Here is a 21,918-nt window from a genome sequence, read left to right on the forward strand (position 1 = left end):
TCTTATTTAGCTTATAGCGCTCCTTTACTCCATATTGTCTCAACACTTTGTAATTTTATACGGTAATTATAGGGAAGATTACCCGTGAAGGAGCTTTAAGATTAGATTCCGGGCGCAGTCTCTTATTGATCCAATTTTTATTTGCTTCTTCCACAAGACAACCATCAAGAGATATTTGTTTACTCTTTATCATCTATGTTTCAACAATGTACATGATTAACGCAATCCATAAACCTAGAAATTCATGGTTATAAACTTGTGTTCTAATTCGCAAACCTGGCGCATCCAATATCGCGGAACAACATAACCCAATCAAATGACGGATTTTACACCTTCCCATTTGATGTCTTACGAAACATGATGCATCCAATATTGTGAAACAACGTAACCCAATCAAATGACGGATTTTACACCTTTGCATGTGACGTCTTACGCAACATGGCGCATCCAATATCGCAGAACAACATAACCCAATCAAATGACGGATTTTACACCTTTGCATGTGACGTCTTACGCAACATGGCGCATCCAATATCGCGGAACAACATAACCCAATCAAATGACAGATTTTAAACCGTCGCATGTGACGTCTTTCGCAACATGGCGCATCCAATATCGTGGAACAACGTAACCCAATCAAATGACAGATTTTACACTTTTGCATGTCAATAACAAATGTATTTCTATTTCAAAAACTACCTTGTGTTATATTGTTAAATAGCAAGCATGTTTGTTTTATGTAATGCACAGCTTCACATAATGTAACGCTAAATAACATAATACTGTGATATGTGAAATATAATCAATTGTTGGTAATAAATATATATTTTCTTAGAATAGGAAGATTAGGGAATATTTAGGAAGCAGCAGCATTTAACATAGAAATAATGCTACTATATACATCACGAAAATTTGTATTGTTTATATAATATATGTTACCTATAGCAATATATTGTTTGATAATTAAATATATTCAAAAATAAAAAAAGAGATTAATCATCTAAAATGTGTGTATTACACACAGTGATTTCTTATGTTATACTACTACAATAAGATGTAATGAAAATTGGAATATATGTCCTGCCAACATTCAGATAATAGTCTGTTTTAAATATATTATATTTGTATGTTGATTTCCAAAGCTAAAAAAATTAAAAAGTACATTATGAATGCATATCCATAAATTAAGAACTGTTGTCAGCATAACTTAAATATTATCAACATAAAATAACTTTAATTACAAATGGCATTAATAAATAAAGAAGAAATATCACATTTTAATGACATTATTCTTTTTATTATGATAAAAATATGATTTATGAAGGTCATAAAACATAAATAAATAAGATAATAGGACAAATAAGTCAGAATGATAACACAGCCCATTTGGAGCTATCTGACAAGGTGACAGAGTGCATCACAGTCCTTTCATGGAGTTGACAAGGGTAAAGAAAGCCCAACAAAGCCCCTTTGGGGACATCTGACAAGGGAAAACAATGTGCAACAAGTACAACAAGAAACATAAAAAATACTCTAATGGGCAACAAAATAGCTGGTTATAGGGATGGAGGAGTTAGTCCTGCTCCCTTGGGTCATCTCCGGACCCTCCACTTCCTGGGGCATCCTCCTCACCTGCCTTGTCCTGAGATTCTGAAGCTGTGGCTTGATGCCTTGCATCTATACGGATTAGATGCATTAGCATCAAGCGATTATACCGCAGCTGCAGAACCATGGATTCCTGCATCCATGCCAGCAACCAATGGCAACCCAGCATAGTTTGCTCTAATTGCGCTAGAGACTCTAGCGTCAACCATGCTGAGTCAGAACCTAAAATTTTTTTTATGAATTCATCAACTTATTTAAATTTTACTATTCCTACCTTATTTTTTCTTCTTTCACTGATATATCTAAATAATGTTTTGTCCCCATGTTTTACTGACTGCTCTATCTTCTCTTCTGCATGAGCTTTAACCTTCCTTATTAACTGCTTAGTCTTTTTTTGTTGGAGTCTCCATATTTTCATATCATCATCTGCTTGTGTGTGTCTGTAATTTTTATAAGCTATCTTTTTTGTCTTTACAGCATGTGCTACTTCTTTGGAAAACCAAATTGGTTTCCGCTTTCTTTTACTTTTACAGACATGTCTAATACAGTGTGCGGTTGCATCTAAAATTACACCTTTCACAAATTCCCACTGTTCTTGAACCCCTGTAAAAAAAAAATTCCCTTTAATATTTTTTAGGCATTCTCCCATTAATGAAACATCTGCCTTCCTAAAATCTAAAACTTTTGTTTTAGTCGGGGTGGACAGTTCTTGCACATGAATACTAAACCAAACAGATTGATGATCACTGGATCCCCATTACTATAACCTTACCCTTCATGGTCATTTTGGTTATTTCTTCTAATAACAGATTGTCCAGTTTTTCATCCTGCAATGGAGGCCTATATAGAACACCTATTCTAAACACATTTTTATCTCGAATTTCCAAAGTCACCCAAAAAATTCCAACCTCATTCCTAATTAACTGCTTAGTCTGGTTTTGTTGGAGTCTCCATATTTTCATTTCATCATCTGCTTGTGTGTGTCTGTAATTTTTATAAGCTATCTTTTTTGTCTTTACAGCAAGTGCTACTTCTTTGGAAAACCAAATTGCTTTCCGCTTTCTTTTACTTTTACAGACATGTCTAATACAGTGTGCGGTTGCATCTAAAATTACACCTTTCACATATTCCCACTGTTCTTGAACCCCTGTAAAAAGAGTTTTCCCTTTAATAGTTTGTTTAGGTATTCTCCCATTAATGAAACATCTGCCTTCCTAAAGTCTAAAACTTTTGTTTTAGTCTGGGTGGACAGTTCCTGCACATAAATACTAAACCAAACAGATTGATGATCACTGGCTCCTAAGTTCTCACCTACAGACACATCTGAAACTGTATCGCTGTTTGTAAGTATTAGATCTAATATAGCTTCCTTTACGAGTTGGTTCCTTAACTAATTACTCAAGTGATTCCCCTAGCAGAGATTCAATAATATACGTGCCTCTAGCTGATCTAGCAGAAGGAATCTTCCAGTCTTTATCTGGCAAATTAAAGTCCCCCATTACTATAACCTTACCCTTCATGGTCATTTTGGTTATTTCTTCTAATAACAGATTGTCCTGTTTTATATCCTGCAATGGAGGCCTATATACAACACCTATTCTAAACACATTTTTATCTTGAATTTCCAAAGTCACCTAAATAATTTCAACCTCATCATTTGTTCCTACAATTTCACTAACGTTTATATTTTCATTTACATACAGAGCAACTCCTCCACCTTTCTTTCCTACTCGTTTTAAATAACCTGTATCCAGGTATGACTATGCAAATCATTGTACCATGTTTCTGTTATAGCTACTAAATCCAGGTTGTCCCTAGTCATTATTGAAATGAGTTCAGGTAATATATTTCCTAAGCTGCGAGCATTTGTGCTCATGGCATGAAGAATTTTTCTACTAGAATTTCGAGAATTGTTACTTGGACTAATAGTTTTGGCATTATGTTTGGGGCAGGTGGATATATTAATGCTACCCCCCTGTTCCTTTAACATCCAAATGCAAGCCATCTCTCCTAAATAACCTAGTATCTTGCCAAACAGGGCTATAATGGCCAATGAAACCAAATCCTCGTTCCCTGCACCACTTATCTAACCAAGAATCAAAAGTTGTTATCTGCTCCATCTTTCCTGCTTCCTGGCCATATACAGGTAAAATAGCAGAAAATGATAGCATTGATACCACATTCTCTAAATGATAATCTAGGTCACAAAACTCTCTGAACAGCAGCAACATGATTACTAGCCAGATCATTTGTTCCTAAATGAACAATCACATCTAACTCACTTCCCTTTCCTGCTGCCTTAACAATTCTCAAAATACGATTCTTATCCCTGTGAGCAGTAGATCCTGGAAGACATCTAACTTACCTTGCTTCTCCTTTACTTTCACCTAAATACACATTCCGCAAAATAGAGTCACCCACTAACAGTCTTTTTTCCTCAAAAACACATCTGCAGTTCTTTCCTGTGTTATGTTACCTGGAGAATCAGGTACCAATAGATTTAAATTACCTGTTACAGCTTCAGAGGGCTCAGAAACAGCAATCTCCTCATCACAAGTGTGTTCGGCAAGAGCAGCATAGGAGTTTTGCAATGGCAGAGGTTGTGGGCAATGCTTCTGGTCTACTGTTCTAATTCTTCCAGAGCCTACAGTCATCTATCTGCCTCTCCCTGCTGATCTCTGTGGTAGAGGTGCTTCTTTCTGAGGCAGCTTTGTAGAGGTAACAGGTATGTTACTTACCTTAGCTTGAAAGTTAGCTATTTCTTCCCATAAGAGGTAAAACTGCTTACAATCAGGACAGCCCCTATAAATCTCCAAAAAGTAGCATGATTAAAATGTGCAAAACACCCATTGCACTGTATCTGAGACATTTTAAACCATGCATCACTTTAACAATAAGTAAAATATAAGTATTCTTTACTATACTCTGTATATATTCATAGCGAAATCAGTGTCCCAATGGTCATTAACCCTTTGAAAATATAATTTAATTATTCAAAAATGAGAATTAGAGCACCTATGCAAGAGTTGGTATCAATTTCTTTGCCAAAAACACCATTGGGCCAGGCTCAAAACAATTGCAAGTCATGGAGAATTATCTACCCTGTGTATATTCATAGTGAAATCAGTGGCCCAATGGTTTTTAACCCTTTGAAAATATCAGTTACCTTTTCAAAAATGAGAATTAGAGTGCCTATGCCAGGGTTGGCATCAATTTCTGTGCCCAAAACTCCATTGGAGTATTGAATACAAAATAGAGAGCTCATATATAGATATATAGGTAGAATTTTAATTTTAAATATAGTAATCAATAAATGAAATTATACCCTTTGTAATATATATGGACCAAATCAACAAGATAATAAGTTCTGGAAAAAAGTGCAGGTACTATTGCAGAAAAATATTAAATATAAGGTTATAATGCTAGGGGACTTTAATGTAACTCCTAATCCCTTAGTTGATAGGAAAACAACAAGAAAAGATGAATCCCGATATAAATATGAAAAAAAGATAATACCATCATTGCACAATAATTTGGGAATAGAGGCTATATGGCGTAAAAAAATCCAGACAGTCTTGATTTTACTCATATATCACACTCAAGTAATGCCATGTCAAGAATCGACTTTTGCCTTACATCTTGTGATTTAAATAACTATATTGAAGAAATACAAATATTGCAGTTTGGTGTATCAGATTACACCCCAGTCTTAATAGTACTGAAAGGTCGGAAGCAATATGGAAATGTAAATAATTTTGTATACCCTAAGTATATGTATCAAGCAGAGCAATGGACTAAATTTCTAGAGGAAAAATGGGAAGCTTTTGAGGTCAATAATAACGAGTATAGAGGTAAAGCGCAAATATATTGAGATGCATCCAAAGCTGTGATGAAGGCAGAGATTATATCCTATCTGAAATATAGTAAAAAAAAGAAACTGGAAGAAGAGTTTAGGGTTAATAACCAGGTAGAAATAACATATGCACAGTATAGGAAGGAACCATCAACCCATAATAGAAATATATATTTTAATGCTAAAAAAGAAAGAGACCTAGTCCTATTTAATAAATCACAGGAAGAACTTAAAAAAAATCTGCTAGATACTATAGATGGGGCAATAGATCAGGCAGAATGTTGGCTAATATTCTCAAAGAGGGAAAGTCACAAAACTATATTTATGCAATAAAAGATCAAAATTACACCTACCAAAATACGGATAACATTATTAAATGTTTTAAGGACTATTACCAAAAGTTATATGAATCCCAGGGAATCAATACCAAAAATCATCAAGCATTATGGAACCAAATTAAGTTACCACAAATTACTAAGGAACAAGCTAAAATACTCAATAATAGAATAGAAACAGAGGAGATACAGAAGGTTATACAAAAATGACCCTTATCCAAAGCATCTGGACCAGATGGACTACTGGCAGAATACTATAAGGCAATGACATCGAAAGCCATGTATTTCAAGCAATTTATGAGGGGAAAGAGGCTATATCACCTACATATAAGATTGTGAACATGGTAGTAATACTGAAACCAGGAAAAGACCAACTAGCACCACAGTCATATAGACCAATATCATTAACTAATGTTGACTACAAAATATTAATGACAATTTTAGCAAATAGACTTAATAAGTTCTTACCACATATTATTTCAGAAGAACAGGTGGGATTTATGACTGGAAGATCATCAGTTAAACATATTAGAAACATCTTACATGTAGTCCAAAAATACTGGGAGAGGGGTGACCAAGATATCCTATCAGAGGCCTTTTTACTATCCCTGGATGCCGAGAAGGCCTTTGATAGGATTGAATGGAATCATCTGTTCTATACTTTGGAGAGACTAAATATTAGGGGCAGATTCCTTGAATATATCAAAGCAGTTTATACCCCAACAGATCCATATCTCTGTATAAATTGCTATACATCCACTTCAATCCAACTAAATAGAGGTACACGACAGGGATGTCCTTTTTCCCCACTTCATTCAGCTTAGCACTAGAGCCGCTTATACACCTTATAAAAAAATACATTAGGTATTCAATTAGGAGATACATATTTAAAGATGGTGTTATTCGCAGATGATCTGCTACTCTTTGTATCTAAACCAGAATTATATATAGAAAAAAATATAGAGAGTATTCTTTTATTTAAAAAAATTTCAGGGTATAGGATCAATATGAAGAAATCTCAGTTATTATGGCTTTATAAAAAGTCAAAGGAAAACAAATATATCTTTGAATAAGTGGAGGAAAGTATGACTTACTTGGGAATAAAAATATCTAATAATCCCAATAAAATATATTATATGAATTTTCTACCCCTAATTAAAAAGATAGTTAAAGATCTCAGAATATGGCAGCAACTTAATTTGAATCTGACAGGTAGAGTCCACTTAATAAAAATGTCCATTCTTCCTAGATTGTTATTTTCCATTCATATGCTGCCCTTAAGAATTCATCATAAAGATCTTAAAATATTGAATACTGCAATTAGGAATTTTATCTGGAAAGGGCATAAATCCAGGATTAGTATTTCCAAACTGCAAATGTCAGCTAGTAAATTAGGATGGAGTATGCCAAATATAAAATTCTATAATTGGGCGGCACTGGCAAGATATAATATTGAATGACTTACAGGAAAAGAAAAATATACCAATATGAAAGTGGAAAAAAAATTGATCTTGCCTTTATCAATATCTTACTTATCCCATGCAGAGACCTATGAAATCCCTAAAAATATCAAGACACATATAGTGTATCGGGACTGTCTATTAACATGGAAGATTATTAATAGATACTTTGGAGTGAATCATAAATACTCACAATATATACCAATTATTGGGAATCCTAAATTTCCAATGGGAAATAACTATCCATTCCAAAATTGGAATACTCTTGGGATCCTTAAAATAGGAGATCTATATAGTTAGAATAGTAAAGATATATACTCCATCCAAGAGCTCTCTGATAAATTTCAAGTTAAAATTAAAAATGATTTACATTATGTACAGATTAAATCTTATTTCAAAGCGGTAACTAGAGTCTCATCAAATGTGATTAATGAAAATACTATCACAGAATTATGTGAAAAATATATAAAAGGTAACTACAAGATGACTAATATATCTAAAAAAATTATTGATAAAATCGATGAGCGTAATGTTCTAAAGATTATCGATAAATGTAAACAGGTAACAGATCTAGTAACTACTAAAGAACAGCTATATTATAGTATCAATACTGTCAAACAAATTACACTGGCGATTGAATTGAGGGAATCACAATACAGAGTTCTTCATAATGATTATGTCACAATAACAAAGAGAAGCAAATGGACAAAAGAAGTAAATCCAATTTGCCCAAAATGCTCATACGGCTTCCCCAACTTGTGTCATTATTTTTGGGAATGTCCCAAAATTTATCAATACTGGTCTCAGATATCATTTTGGATATCAAAGATACTTAAAATTCAGTATTGTTTAGATAAAAAAGCAGTTCTCTTACTACAAATACCTAACAATAAGCCTTTTATCACAGTAGTCATATTGATAGCTAGAAAGATAATTACTAAACTTTGGATGGGAAAAAAAACCCCTTCTATTTCTATGTTTAATAAAGCAATATGGAATCAATTAATAATAGAGAAATATGATGTTCTAAATGACACTAATAGGAGAAAGAAAATATTTAGGAATAAATGGGAAATGTATATTAAATCTATGAAGGTAGAAACCCAGAATATAATATATAATGGGATATAACTAATAATACAGAACCCCATTGACTGGTTAATTATGTATGTCATAGAGGGGGATCTACACTGTATATATTCATAGTGAAATCAGTAGCCTAATTGTTATTAACTCTTTATATATATAAGTTACTTATTCAAAAATTAGAATTACAGCACCTATGCCAGGGTTGGCATCAATTTCTGTGGGGCCAGGCTAAAAAATATTGCATGCCATGAAGGGGGATCTACCCTGTATATATTCATAGTGAAATCAGTGGCCCAATGGTTATTAACCCTTTGATAATATCAGTTACTTATTAAAAAATGAGAATTACAGCACTTATGCAAGTATTTACATCAATTTCTGTGCCCAAAACACCATTGGGCCAGGCTTAAAACAATTGCATGTCATTGAGGGGGATCTACCCTGTATATATTCATAGTGAAATTAGTGGCCCAATGGTTATTAACCCTTTGAAAATATGAGTTACTTGTTAAAAAATTAGAATTACAGCACCTATGCCAGGGTTGGCATTAATCTGTGCCCAAAACACCACTGGGCCAGGCTAAAAACTATTGCATGTCATGGAAGGGGATCTTCCCTACATATATTAACAATACAATCAATGGCCCAATGGTCATTAACCCTTTGAAAATATCAGTTACTTATTAAAAAATAGTAATTACAGCACCTATGCCAGTGTTGGCATCAGTTTCTGTGCCCAAAACCCCATTAGGCCAGGCAAAAAACAATTGCATGTCATGGAGGTGTATATACTCTGTATATATTCATAATGAAATCAGTGGCCCAGTGGTCATTAACCCTTTGAAAATATAATTTACGTATTCAAAAATGAGAATTACAGCACCTATGCAAGAGTTGGCATCAATTTCTGTGCCCAAAACTCAATTGGGCCAGGCAAAAAACAATTGCAAGTCATGTAGAATTATCTAGCCTGTGTATATTTATAGTGAAATCAGTTTCCCAATGGTTTTTAACCCTTTGAAAATATCAGTTACTTTTTTAAAAATGAGAATTAAAGCACCTATGCCAGGAATGGCATCAATTTCTGTGCCCAAAACACCATTGGGTCAGGCTAAAAACAATTGCAAGTCATGGAGAGTTATGTACCCTGTGTATATTCATAGTGAAATCAGTGGCCCAATGGTTATTAACCCTTTGAATCAGTTACTTGTTCAAAAATGAGAATTGGAGCACCTATGCCATGATTGGCATCAATTTATGTGCCCAAAACACCATTGGGCCAGGCTTAAAACAATTGAATATCATGGAGGGGGTCTACCCTGTATATATTCATAATGAAATCAGTGGCCTAATGGTTATTAACCCTTTGAAAATATCAGTTACTTATTAAAAAATAAGAATTACAGCACCTATGCCAGGGTTGGCATCAATTTCTCTTCCCAAAACACCATTGGGCCAGGCTAAAATTAATTGCATGTCATGGAGGGGGATCTACCCTAAATATATTAACAGTAAAAATAGTGGCCCTATGGTCATTAAACCTTTGAAAATATCAGTTACTTTTTAAAAAATGGTAGTTACAGCACCTATGCCGGTGTTGGCATCAATATCTGTACCCAAAACTTCATTTGGCCAGGCTAAAACAATTTCATGTCTTGGAGGGGGGTCTACCCTGTATATATTCATAGTGAAATCAGTGGCCCAATTGTCATTAACCCTTTGAAAATATCAGTTACTTATTTAAAGATGAGAATTAGAGCACCTATGCCAGGGTTGGCATCAATTTCTGTGCCCAAAACACAATTGGGCCAGGCTTAAAACAATTGCAAGTCATGTATAGTTATCTACCCTGTCATTCCTGTTTTATGGGGTGCCAGCTAGGGGTGGGCAGAGGTCAACAACACTCTGCCCTGTTGCCTGCTCTTCTGCTGGGTAATCCGCATCTGACACCTCAGAGAAAAATAAAATTAGATCCAGAATCTCTGGGTCTTGCTGGGGAGATAACAGGGTGACTAGGGTCCCCATGCCAGGGGGTTGGGGATCTGGGCCAACTTCCCAGTATCCTTGCACTCCACGTGTGGAAACCATTGTCTCTTCCACACCTCCCTGACCAACATCCATGGATATTAAGTTCATTAGATCCACTGCCTCTGAAGTAAGTAAAGGACCACTTTCCATCAGATCTAGGTAATCCACCTCAAGGTACCATTCCTGATAGATAAGCCATGTCAGGTCAGGCTCTAAGACAAGTGCTTCTGATGGCTGTAACAGCTCCTGCCTCTTGCTTTGAATGTCCCAGAATCTATATCCCTTGGGACTGCCAAAGTCAACTTTCTTCTCAAATGCTTCCCATAATAAGCAGGGGCCGCCAAAGTAATCATTTTCCGGGGAATAGTGCATTTCTGCCCTCGACTGCCACCTGTCTGCAAACCAATATAATGCTCTGTACCGATCCTTGAGCTCGACCTCTCTTTGCACTAGACACTTCAGTTCAGCTATCCCCTCACCTGTGGGTCCGTAAGCAGAGCCACAAGTTTACCTGGTCCCCGAAGCGATGTTCTTGGGAGGGCAGGACTTTGCCTCTGCAGCCATACCAATTCTCCAGTGCATCTTCCCACATCTCTAGCGAATCAGGGCTCTCCATTCCAGGCACATCTCATCTCCTAGCACAGCAAGGGCGATATTGACTTGCTGCTCGAAGTCCCATTTCGGAACTTCCCATTTAGAGGTATCTGATCCCAGTATCTCAGCTGTCTGAATATTCTGATACTTGGTGATCTGCTTCACCAAAAAACTGCTGCTTCAGATGGGTTGGTTCTGTAGATTGACAACCTTCTCCTCACTCTGTTGTGGAATTTTTCCTCTGCATCATCCATAATCATCTGGCTGCGATCCTTCACTGCCATTGATGTATCTTTGTAATGCAGCTTAGGGACTGATACCTAGGCAACACATCCCTCCAACCCAGCTTGTCATGAGCAGAAACAGGTTCGTCAAGGTGGGTCAGTACTTGCTGCATTCGCCATAGTAGCTCCACTTCCATAGCTGCGGGTGACAGTGCTGTTCCTCCTCTGTCAGCAGGACAAGAAATCAATCCCAGCGCTTGCCACCAAAGGTTCCAGCAGTTAGGGAAGCTGAACAGGCGGACTTATCCAGAGAGACTACCGAGAGATCCGTCACGTTGGTGGCAGGGATGGGATCTGCTTCCTCCATATGGAGCAGTTGAAACCACCATGGGGACCAAGTTTCCTGTTGACAGAGGAGAAGCACTGCAGTGGCCTGCAGCCATGGAAGTTGAGTTCTGTTGGAGAATGCAACAGGTACTGGCCCAGCTGGGTGATCCTGGTTCTGCACAGGATGAGCTGAGATGGAGGGACTTTATCCACCGGGAACTCTGGAGGGAGGCTCTTCAACAGGAGCAGGACTATTGTGTAATGGTCCTTCCCACTGCTGAGGAAAGGTACTGGCTCCAGCTGGACTTATGAGTGCCTTTCCTGGGAGAGCAGCTCAGGTAGAAATGGCTAACTGCATTAGATGGACTGGTCCAGACTGAGATGATGCTAGATGATGGCTACAGTGCCCTCCGATGGTATGCTATACCTGGGCAGCCATGGCTGGAGGATGGCATCCCCACAGAGGGCTTTGGCTTTGGTGACCCTGGATTGCTATTTAAGAAGCTTACAGAGAACCCAGACTTTGGGAGCAAGGCAGAGTGGAGATTGGAGGAAATTAGAGAGTACTGAGAGAGACTACTGAATCTTTTGGGGGTACCATGGCTGCAAGCCAATCTGGATTTTATGTGTCAAGGAATGGGAGCTAGAAAAGGCATATTAAAAGCTGTTAGATCTCATTCGGCAGCATGCCTTGGAGTCTGCAGAGGAGTGGCAACCAGGAATGAGCTACCAAGAGCTGCTAGACCACGATCAGCAGCCTGGCCGAGCTTATGGTCTTGGACAAGGGAGCCACACCAGAAGAAGCACTGGCAACAGGGCAGAGTGCCAATGGCCTTTGCCCAGCACCTGTGATATCTCTGGAGTCCCAGGGAGAGGAGGTAGTCGACTTCTCTATCCAGATACAGGCTCCAGAGATTGATAATTTAATAGACTTTTCTTCTGAGGAAGGACAGACCAGTGAAAATCCAGAAGAAGAGATGGAAACAGGGCATAGTGCCGCTGGCCTCTGCCCAGCACCAGCTCTGGGAATCCAGGGAGAGGAGGTAGATAACCTCTCTACCCAGTGGCAGAGCAAGTTCAAGGAAGAGGAGGTGGCCAACCTCTCATCCCAGCAGCAGAGCCAGTTCCAGGGAGAGGAGGTAGCTGAGCTCTCTCCCCAGTGGCAGAGCGGTTTCCAGGGAGAAGAGTTAGCCAACCTCTCTCCACAGCGGCAGAGCCAGTTCCAGGGAGAGGAGGTAGCCAACCTCTCTCCACAGTGGCAGAGCAAGTTCCAGGGAGAGGAGGTAGTCGACCTCTCTCCCCAGCAGCAGAGCTAGTTCCAGGGAGAGGAGGTAGCTGAGCTCTCTCCCCAGTGGCAGAGTGGTTTCCAGGGAGAGGAGGTAGCCGACCTCTCTTCACAGCAACAGAGCCATTTCCAGGGAGAGGAGGTGACCAATTTCTCTTCCCAGCAGCAGAGCCAGTTCCAGGGAGAGGAGGTGGCCAACCTCTCTTCCCAGCAGCAGAAACCGTTTCAGGGAAAAGAGATAGCCGATCCCTCTCCCCAGCGACAATGTGGGTACACAGGAATGGAGGAAGTCATTCTCGCTCCCAGAAGGGGTGTGAGGACCCAGGGATGAAAGCAGTCACCTATGATCCCCAGCAAGAAGAGGGGGAACTGAGAGATGCAGTGGTTGGCTCATCCTCCCAGCAGGAATACAAGGACCCAGGAGCGGAGGAAGCCATCCTCCCTTCCCAGCAACAGCCCAGGAGCCTTGGAGACAGTATTGACCATGTATCTTCCCAGCTTTTGGATGAGCCTCCAGAAGCCTTGGTCATCAGCCCAGCCCCCCCCCCCATGGCGATACAAGCATCCGGGAGACTGGGCAGTCAGCTCAGTTCCCCAGTGGCAGGGGCCGACTCCCCAGTGGAAATGTATTGTGGGGGGTTTCTGCCCGACTAACACAGGACTAAACAAGTGGATGGTCTGGGACCTGGTGAGTCTCCTTTTGGGGGGGAAGGAATGTGACAAACCCTTCTGTCACTGTGGCTTCTGGAGGGGGCTGTGAGCTAGCCTCCTTCCCACTGACTATGGACCCTGGAACTTGAAGGGATTCTGTATTTTGGGAGGCGGTGTATTGTGATAAACTGAGGGTAATAGGACGACTAGGAATGTTAGAGGGAAGGGATTTTGCTGTGTCTCTTCCAGATCACATCTGGATGACCTCTCCCTATCCATAAAAACTTGCCCAGACTTTCAGGCACCAAACCAGCATTTCCTGCTCCAACCCCCCCCCCTTTAAGACTCAGAGACTTATTGCAAGAGTTTACAATCAGCACAGAAATTCCTATTGTTTACATTCCTATTATTTAATCATATCTAGTCTAGCTGTGAAGTGTGAGGGCAGGGTTGGGGGATTGTATGTCCTATTTAACAGTTTAGAGACATTCCTATTGTTTACTTTCCTATTGTTTAAACTGCTGCTCTTGCTAATGTTTATTCATGGAGGGGGATTGTCCCTGGAAGTGTATAAAATGTGGGTGTCTCTTTCAATAAAGGGTATTTCTGTTTTTACTCCAAAATCAGTCTTTTCTGAAGCATTGGTGGTTCCAGCTTTTAGGAGCTGAACAGGTGGACATACCCAGAGAGGGTACCAAGAGGCCCGTCACATGCTGTAAGCAGGAAAATACCCCAGAAATATATAAACAAATAAAACTAAAATGTAAATAACGTTTACACCAAGATGTACTATTGCTGCATAAATGCTCCCGCAGTCTTAAAGAAACAGTGTCCCCAAAATAAATATGCTAACAAAACACCTTTTTTTTTTATAAAATAATGTGTCCCCATTGTGTATATGTATATCCGTAATAATTGTAAAATGTCCCTTGAATGTGACATATGTCCCCTGGCTTTGCTATACAGTACAGTACCTGCAAATTGTCTGCAGGCTAAGGGCTTGCTTCCATTGAGCGGTAATTTGATTTGTGAAAGGTCACAAACCAATAAATATGCTGTCTTAAGCAATTTTATTGACTGCTTCCAATGGCACGTTATACCTCAATATGGGCAGCCGGAAATATTTTTGCGTCCAATAGAAAGTATTAGAAGCTGTTAAGCAATAACCTATACCAGGTTTCCGCTAATACACTGTTGGAGGCTGTCGATAGATTGAGAAAAATTAAACCTAGCTTAACGAAGTATAAAAGAGGAAAAATTAGCTTTTTGAGGCCTCGTTACCATTGAAATTTAAAATCTTGCAATCAATGCAAGTGTTTGAATGTTTTAATAAATTGGTATATGTAATATAGCAATATAATATTACAGCACCAGAGCATAAGGTCTAAATCATAACTGTATCAATATAGAAATTAACAACCTCCAATCTGGTTCCTTAATTACTCCTCAACATTTCAGCAGTTATATATTCATATTATACAAAAGATATAAAAACCAATACATGATTATACTAAGTATTTATTGCTACAGGAGATTGCACAGGTTTAAATTGCATATGTGAAGGTAATTGTGGGCCCACTTCAACTATTGGTATACCAAAGCAAGTCAGCTGACTAAAAAATATATACATGAACAAAGAGAGTTCCTTTTGAAAGGATAATTGTAACGTTCCACTCAGCTTATAATTGTAACTTTTGCACCACACTTCTTTACTTTGTTTCAATCTTCAGTGGGAGATTATGGCAAGGTATTAAACACTCACGGATATTTATAATCCCACAGTCACAGCTTTGTATTCTTGTGTGTCTATGCAGCTTTCTATATCAATTATTACTTATCCCAGATTCTCAGCTTTTATCACATACAAACAAAAACGCCTCACCAGGTAGGCGATTCTCTCTCCTTACTGCTTATTTGTTTCAAGCAGTCGCAGCGTTATGAATTCTGCGCTTACCTTGATTGAAGATCCTCAATATGGTTGCTTAGACTTACTGGACTGTTGTTGTCAATGACCTCCGTTCTGTTCCGCTACTTGGCGGTTTCCATCCGTGAGTGTACCCGCTACTCGACCACCTCTGTGATACAAAATCTCCGGTTAAGCAACAACATGGAGGTTACAGCTGTTACCCTCACAAACTGATTGCATCTAGCGACGCGCGTTTCACCCTCATTGGTCTGTCAGAATAGGGCTTCATCCGGCTTATTTCTCATTTGTCAGTTACCTGACTTTTAAGCCTGTTATCTCTCCGCCCATACAGGTGAAATAAAAAAGTTTAACTTAGTATATATCCATACATGTATCTCATCTGCTGATTGTTAAAGGAGTATATTTAAAAGTCCGAACATAACATATATACATTTTTAATTCTATGCACTTTTATGATCATGTGTATATCCTAGAAAATAAAATTTAAAAAAAAAGGGAAAAAACAAAAAACATTTTCTAATATCACCTCATCAGCAAAGCTTACAATTACTAAATAAAAAGGAAAAAGGAAAAAAGAAAGAAAAAAGGAGGGAATAATTTAACCTAGGTTTTGATATTACATTTTTCTTAAAGGTATACACATACAATCCTTTATGTCTTGATCAGACTTTTAGTTCAACATTTTAGTACTTTAATGACTTTGGAGATTTAGATAGTAATATTTATAAGAATGGGGCATAATTTATTTCCTCATTTAACCCAAACGGTTTTAAAGCCTTTAAATCAAATATCCACCTACACTCCTTTTGTAGGAGCAAATTATCCAAGTTACCCCCTCTTACAGATAGGTCCACTTTTTCTAGACCTAAAAACTTTAATTTGTGTTTGTTACTTTCATGGAATTTTTTGAAATGTCTGGCTACACTGCTAGTCTTAATTTCATTTGATATGTCCCTTTTATGTTCTTTAATACGTTCCTTGAGCTCCTTGTAGGTTTTTCCAACATAATACATTGGACAATTACAAAAGACTAAATAAATAATACCTTCACTTCTGCAATTAATTTTGCCTTTTATTTTAAAAGTCTTACCAAATTTATCAACAAAGAATCTACCTTCTTGCATATTAATGCAAACAGAACATCTCTTACATCTGATGTTACCCTCTCTTTCTTGGTAATGTTGTAACCATGCTCTCTTAGTATCTTTTGTGAAATGACTATGTACTAATATATCTTTGAGGTTGGGGGCTCTACGTGCTGCCATAAGAGGTCTATCTCCCACAAATTGAATTATATCTTTATCAATTGTTAGTACTGACCAATTCTTTTGTAAAATTGCTCTTATATTTTGCCATTTATTATTATATGTTGAAATGAATCTGATCATATTGGTTGTATCATCCTCTTTCGTTTTATACAATAATTCATCTCTGTTCTTTTTAACAGCTGCTGTATATGCTTGCTTTAAACAATTTTGGGGATAACCCCTTGTTCTAAATCTAGTTTTTAACTGTTTGGCTTCTTGTTTGAAAGTATCTAATTCTGTACAGTTCCTTCTATGGCGCAAATATTGTCCCTTTGGAATGTTGGTAATTAATGATCTAGGATGGTGACTGTCTGCCATTAACAGGTTATTGCCTGCTGTTTCTTTTCTATGTGTTTGTGTAACAATTCGTTCCCCCTCGGTTTTTATTAATAAGTCCAGAAATGTGATTTTAGTTTCACTATATTGAAATGTGAATTTTAAATTAAATTCATTTTCATTTAATTCTGTCATGAATTTATTTAAGGATTCTGCTGTGCCTGACCAGAACAATAGTATGTCGTCTATGAAGCGAAGCCAGAGCTTTACATTAGATCCCTGGCTTCCCTCATAGACCACATCTTTCTCCCATTTGCCTAAGTATAGGCAAGCATAGGTAGGGGCACAGCAAGTGCCCATTGCTGTGCCCCTTACCTACTGGTAGAATCTGCCATCAAATGTGAAGTAGTTGTGCTCTAGCACAAATCTAAGAAGTTTACTGATAAATTCTGTGTGTTTCGAGAAGAGCTGCCCTCTCTGTTTCAAAAAATATTCGCATGCGGCTATACCCTCATTATGGGGTGTTGAGGAGTATAACGATTCGACATCTATAGCCACCAAGAGCCAGCCCTTCTCAAAAGACACCCCATTTATAATCTTCAACACATCCTGGGTATCTTTCACATAGGATGACAGATCCAACAGAGATGGTCTTAGAACATAGTCCACATATTGAGATGCTTTTTCTGTTATAGATCCCTGGCCAGACACAATAGGTCTACCCTGGGGAGGAATTTTATTTTTATGAATTTTTGGTATGTTATAAAATGTTGCTACACGTGGAAATTTGACCATTAAGAAGTCAGATTCCTTTTTGTTAAGTAACCCTTCCTGTGTTCCCTCTTTAATTAATTGCATTAGGGTTTATATATATAAAAATGGGATGGGCGAAACGTATAAATAAACAAAAGAGCACACAAGCAAAAAAAAAAAAAGTTATGAAATAGGTAAGAAAATGGCAGTTAAAGGGAAGATGGGAAGGGGGATACGGGGGTTAATTAAAGGCAAAAAATGGCAGATGGGGATATGAGGTTAATGAAATGAAAGACAAATAAAAAAAAATTGATTTGTTTTATATTAAAAAAAATGTGTTTGTATATATGTGAATTTGAGCGTATGTGAAAACAAATATGTGTTAATGAACTAATGTATGGATGTGTATGTGTGTTCCTAATATTATCTGAGGCCTACAAAAAAAATATAAATAAAGAAAATCTCCAACTCTCCAATAACTCACAAATAACTATCCAAACCACCAAACTCTTACCAGTGGAACTAGCTTCCATGTCCTTCTCTCTAGAGGCAATCACAGGTAAAGAGCGCAGATGCAAACCATTATTTTTATAGAGTAAGGTCAAGTCACCATTGCAATGCACTTGTTATGGTGAGCTTTTCTTCGAATCCAACATCGATTGGCAGCGCAAACTTACTTTCAGTTGAACAGAGCAACTGCGCGCACAGCTAAATCTTTTTGAATGGATACCTGGGGGCCAATTTATCAATGTCTGGCGGCCATGATCCGCTGTAACGGATCATGTCCGCCAGACATTGCTGAATGCCGACAGTATACACTGTCGGCATTTAACATTGCACACACAGTTCACCAGAATTGCTTGTGCAATGCCGCCTCCTGCAGATTCCCGGCCAAACGGCCGCTAACAGGGGGTGTTATTTAACCCAATCGTACCCGATGCTTCTTAACTCCTGTTTCCGGCGAGCCTGAAGGCTCGTGCGGAAACAGGGGTATTTGGCCCAATTTGGGCCATGATATATTGTCCCCCTTGTACCAAAATGGAGCCATGAGCTACTTTTAGCTGTCGGCAACTTCGGTAGCTTACGGCTCTATTTTTAAGGACTCAGTTTAAGCAAGCCCTAAGTTGGTGCACCAAACAACTTACCTAATAGAACTCACTCTACAGTGCTTACCCTCTGCAGGAACTTGCTTCAAGTAGAAGAGCCCATTCTGTGTAGTAACACTAGCACAGGATCTGAAGGAGAAATATAACGACAAGGCCAACAGGAGGAGGATGCATGACAAGTCTCAGTGACACCTGTGGCAGGCAAATAACAAACTCCCAGCGGAAAATGTACTTTTATTGCCTAAGTATCCTCATGGAACCCCATAGTCCTATTCCCGATGCTCTTAGAGGGATAAAGGGTCTCACATTGGTCTGAGAACCCTGTCTACAGTAAATCTGAATCACTTCAAATTTTAACCATCTCCCGCGGAGGTAAAAAAAAATAAGAAAGTTGATTAAAACTGAAAAATGAAATGTATCTACCACCTAGAACATACCTTCCTGGAATGTAATCTGATGTTCCTCTGCTGCGTTATACTTCTTAGCAACATTCACTACTTTAGGTAGATCATAGACAAAAACTGAAGATTCTGGATATTTAGCAGCACACACTTTTGCAATAGTCCCAGAGCAGCCTAATAAAAAGAATGGGAAATGTACAAGAAAATGTAAGAATTATTATAATATTTTTTGTATGCACTATACAATGTAATGGTAAATTAAGCTTAAAGGGCCATAATACCCAAATGTTTAAACACTTGAAAGTGATGCAGCATAGCTGTAAAAAGCTGATTAGAAAATATCACCTGAACATCTCTATGTAAAAAAGAAAGATATTTTACCTGAAAAGTTCCTCAGTAGCCACCTCCCATTGTAAAGGATTTCTAAGCAGCATTTTAGTGTGTTTGTCCTGGGACATCTGAAGGGACTAGCATTGTGCACTCTCATATTATTTCACCAATCAGGTAAAGGAAGCTTACTATGAAATCTCATGAGAGTTAAGTCAAATCTCATGAGATCACAGTAAGAGTTCATGACCTCAGCACTGCTGATGCTGATTGGCTGCTGTTCATTTCTTCATTTTTTTTAATTTTTTTACCTGCAGCGGGGAGCAGCTGAGTATAACTTTTTAAACAGAACTTACTCTGCTGAGCTGAGGAAATTGTGAGGTAAAATATCTTCCTTTTTTACATAGAGATGCTCAGGTGATATTTTCCTGTCAGCTTTTTACAGTTATACTGCATCAGTTTCAAGTGATTTAGCATATGAGTATTATGTCCCTTTAACAAATTAAAACCCACAAAAAAAGGTAAAACATGAAGGGTTAGATTACAAGTGAAGCGCAAACGATTGTGCAAGGGTTTCCATGATCATTTGCGCTCCATTAAAACTTTGCTGATAATACAAGTCAAGCACAATCACGATTGTGCTAGTGCAATCACGATTTACGCTAGAATCATTACCACAATCTCAGAGCTGTGGTTAACTGGTTCACTTATAATAATAATGTCTAATAAAACTTATTTAAAAAAAAATATTGCACAAAAAGTTATAAGGGCTCAAAGATATGAGATTTCAGGTGGGCTTTAACAATGAGAAACATACATAAATATGTATATGTATGTTTATATATATATATATATGTCTATATATGTGTACATATGTATTTATATATGTATTTACAGACATATATACACATATTAACACACATATATATATACACACACATACATAAAGACATATAAGTGCATTTAGAGCCCTTTGCCGTTAAAGGCACAATAGTTTCTGTCATGATTCATATAGAGCATGCAATTTTAAGCAACTTTATAATTTACTCATATTATCAATTTTTCTTAGTTTTCTTGGTATCTTTATTTGAAAAAGTCTGCTCCTAAGCCTTCATTCCTGCAATATCCAAAGTGTAATAATGTGTATTTACTGTAAATATTTCACATTCCAACGTTTTGTACATAGCAAAATATGTTCTATGTATTTCTAAATAGATATTTCTATATATATCAATATATCTATACCTATATATAATCAATATATAGGTATAAATATATATTTGCTAAAAAAAAAATCATATATATTTAGAAATATTTATTTATGAACAAATAGAACATATTCCGTTCTATAAAGAACAGTGGAATATGAAATATTCATATTTTCATGTCGAGTTAGTGCTAATGAGAATATTTTATGGTGTTTGCGCGAAAGTGGGGTGTTTTCTCCATTGCCTTCTATATGGTATGGGAATATGTGAAAGCACATACAATATTGTACGTTGGGATTTTTTCGCTTGTCAAGTTACTACTAGAGCAAAAACAGTTTACTTTCAGCTTGTAATACTAGTGCAACCAGACTAGTGCAAAAATCTTAACTCTAGTGGAGTTAATGCGATCGCGGAAGCGCAAAATACCGCTCTATTTGTAATCTAGCTGAAATGTGCTTATATATAGGCTTCTACACTTACTGGGCAATAGAGATGGGTGCTGTTGAAAAATGAGTTTTGTCCGAAACATTCGTTTTGTTAGTCTACAATATTTTGGGGGGTTTTCAAATTTGTTCTTTTGCTTATTTTTTCATCCGGATATTTATTAACATTCCTTTATTAACAAATATTTGTTCACCATTACTATCTAAGGCTAGCAGAATATGCAAATAATTTTAACTCAAGACTTTGACTAAAAGTATTGACTTTCATTTAATGCTTACAAAAGTAGCAGAACATAGAAAATAATTCCATGAAGAATAAAAATGTATTTTGCAGAAATAAAAAAGTTCCTTTAAATTAATAATAATGTATGAGTCACATACACATAGAAATGCAAATGTCATTTACAACAAATCATTGTATTGCCAGCAACAGCCACCTAAATCTGTTATGAATCAAGTAAATAATAGACTACATGAAATGAAACCGCTTAAAAAAGTAGAGTAGACTCATAATAAAGTCATATGCAGCAGGGGGCTGCCTCCTTTTATTTCACAATGCTTAAATCTCTATTATCAAAATAATTACAAGAAGCGTCTGTGCCACATTAGAGTCCCTTAGTGCAATGCTATATTTTGGTTAAAGGGACAGTGTACTATGGGTGGATGTATATTATTTTAAAGCAATTATATGTTAGCTTCTTGTCTCATAGTGCTATATC

General features: G+C 37.5%; 1 protein-coding gene across 1 annotated transcript in view; it reads right to left on the reverse strand.

Annotated features, from left to right (window-relative positions):
- LOC128653245 (acetylserotonin O-methyltransferase-like) overlaps positions 1-21,918 on the reverse strand; it is a 222,859-nt gene that overhangs the window by 75,639 nt on the left and 125,302 nt on the right. The window contains exon 6 of the mRNA XM_053706433.1: positions 19,258-19,395. Within this exon, the coding sequence (XP_053562408.1) occupies positions 19,258-19,395 (138 nt within the window). The remainder of the gene's footprint in view (positions 1-19,257; positions 19,396-21,918) is intronic.

Source organism: Bombina bombina, chromosome 3 (genome assembly GCF_027579735.1).
Source record: "Bombina bombina isolate aBomBom1 chromosome 3, aBomBom1.pri, whole genome shotgun sequence".
Classification (NCBI taxonomy): Eukaryota; Metazoa; Chordata; class Amphibia; order Anura; family Bombinatoridae; genus Bombina; species Bombina bombina.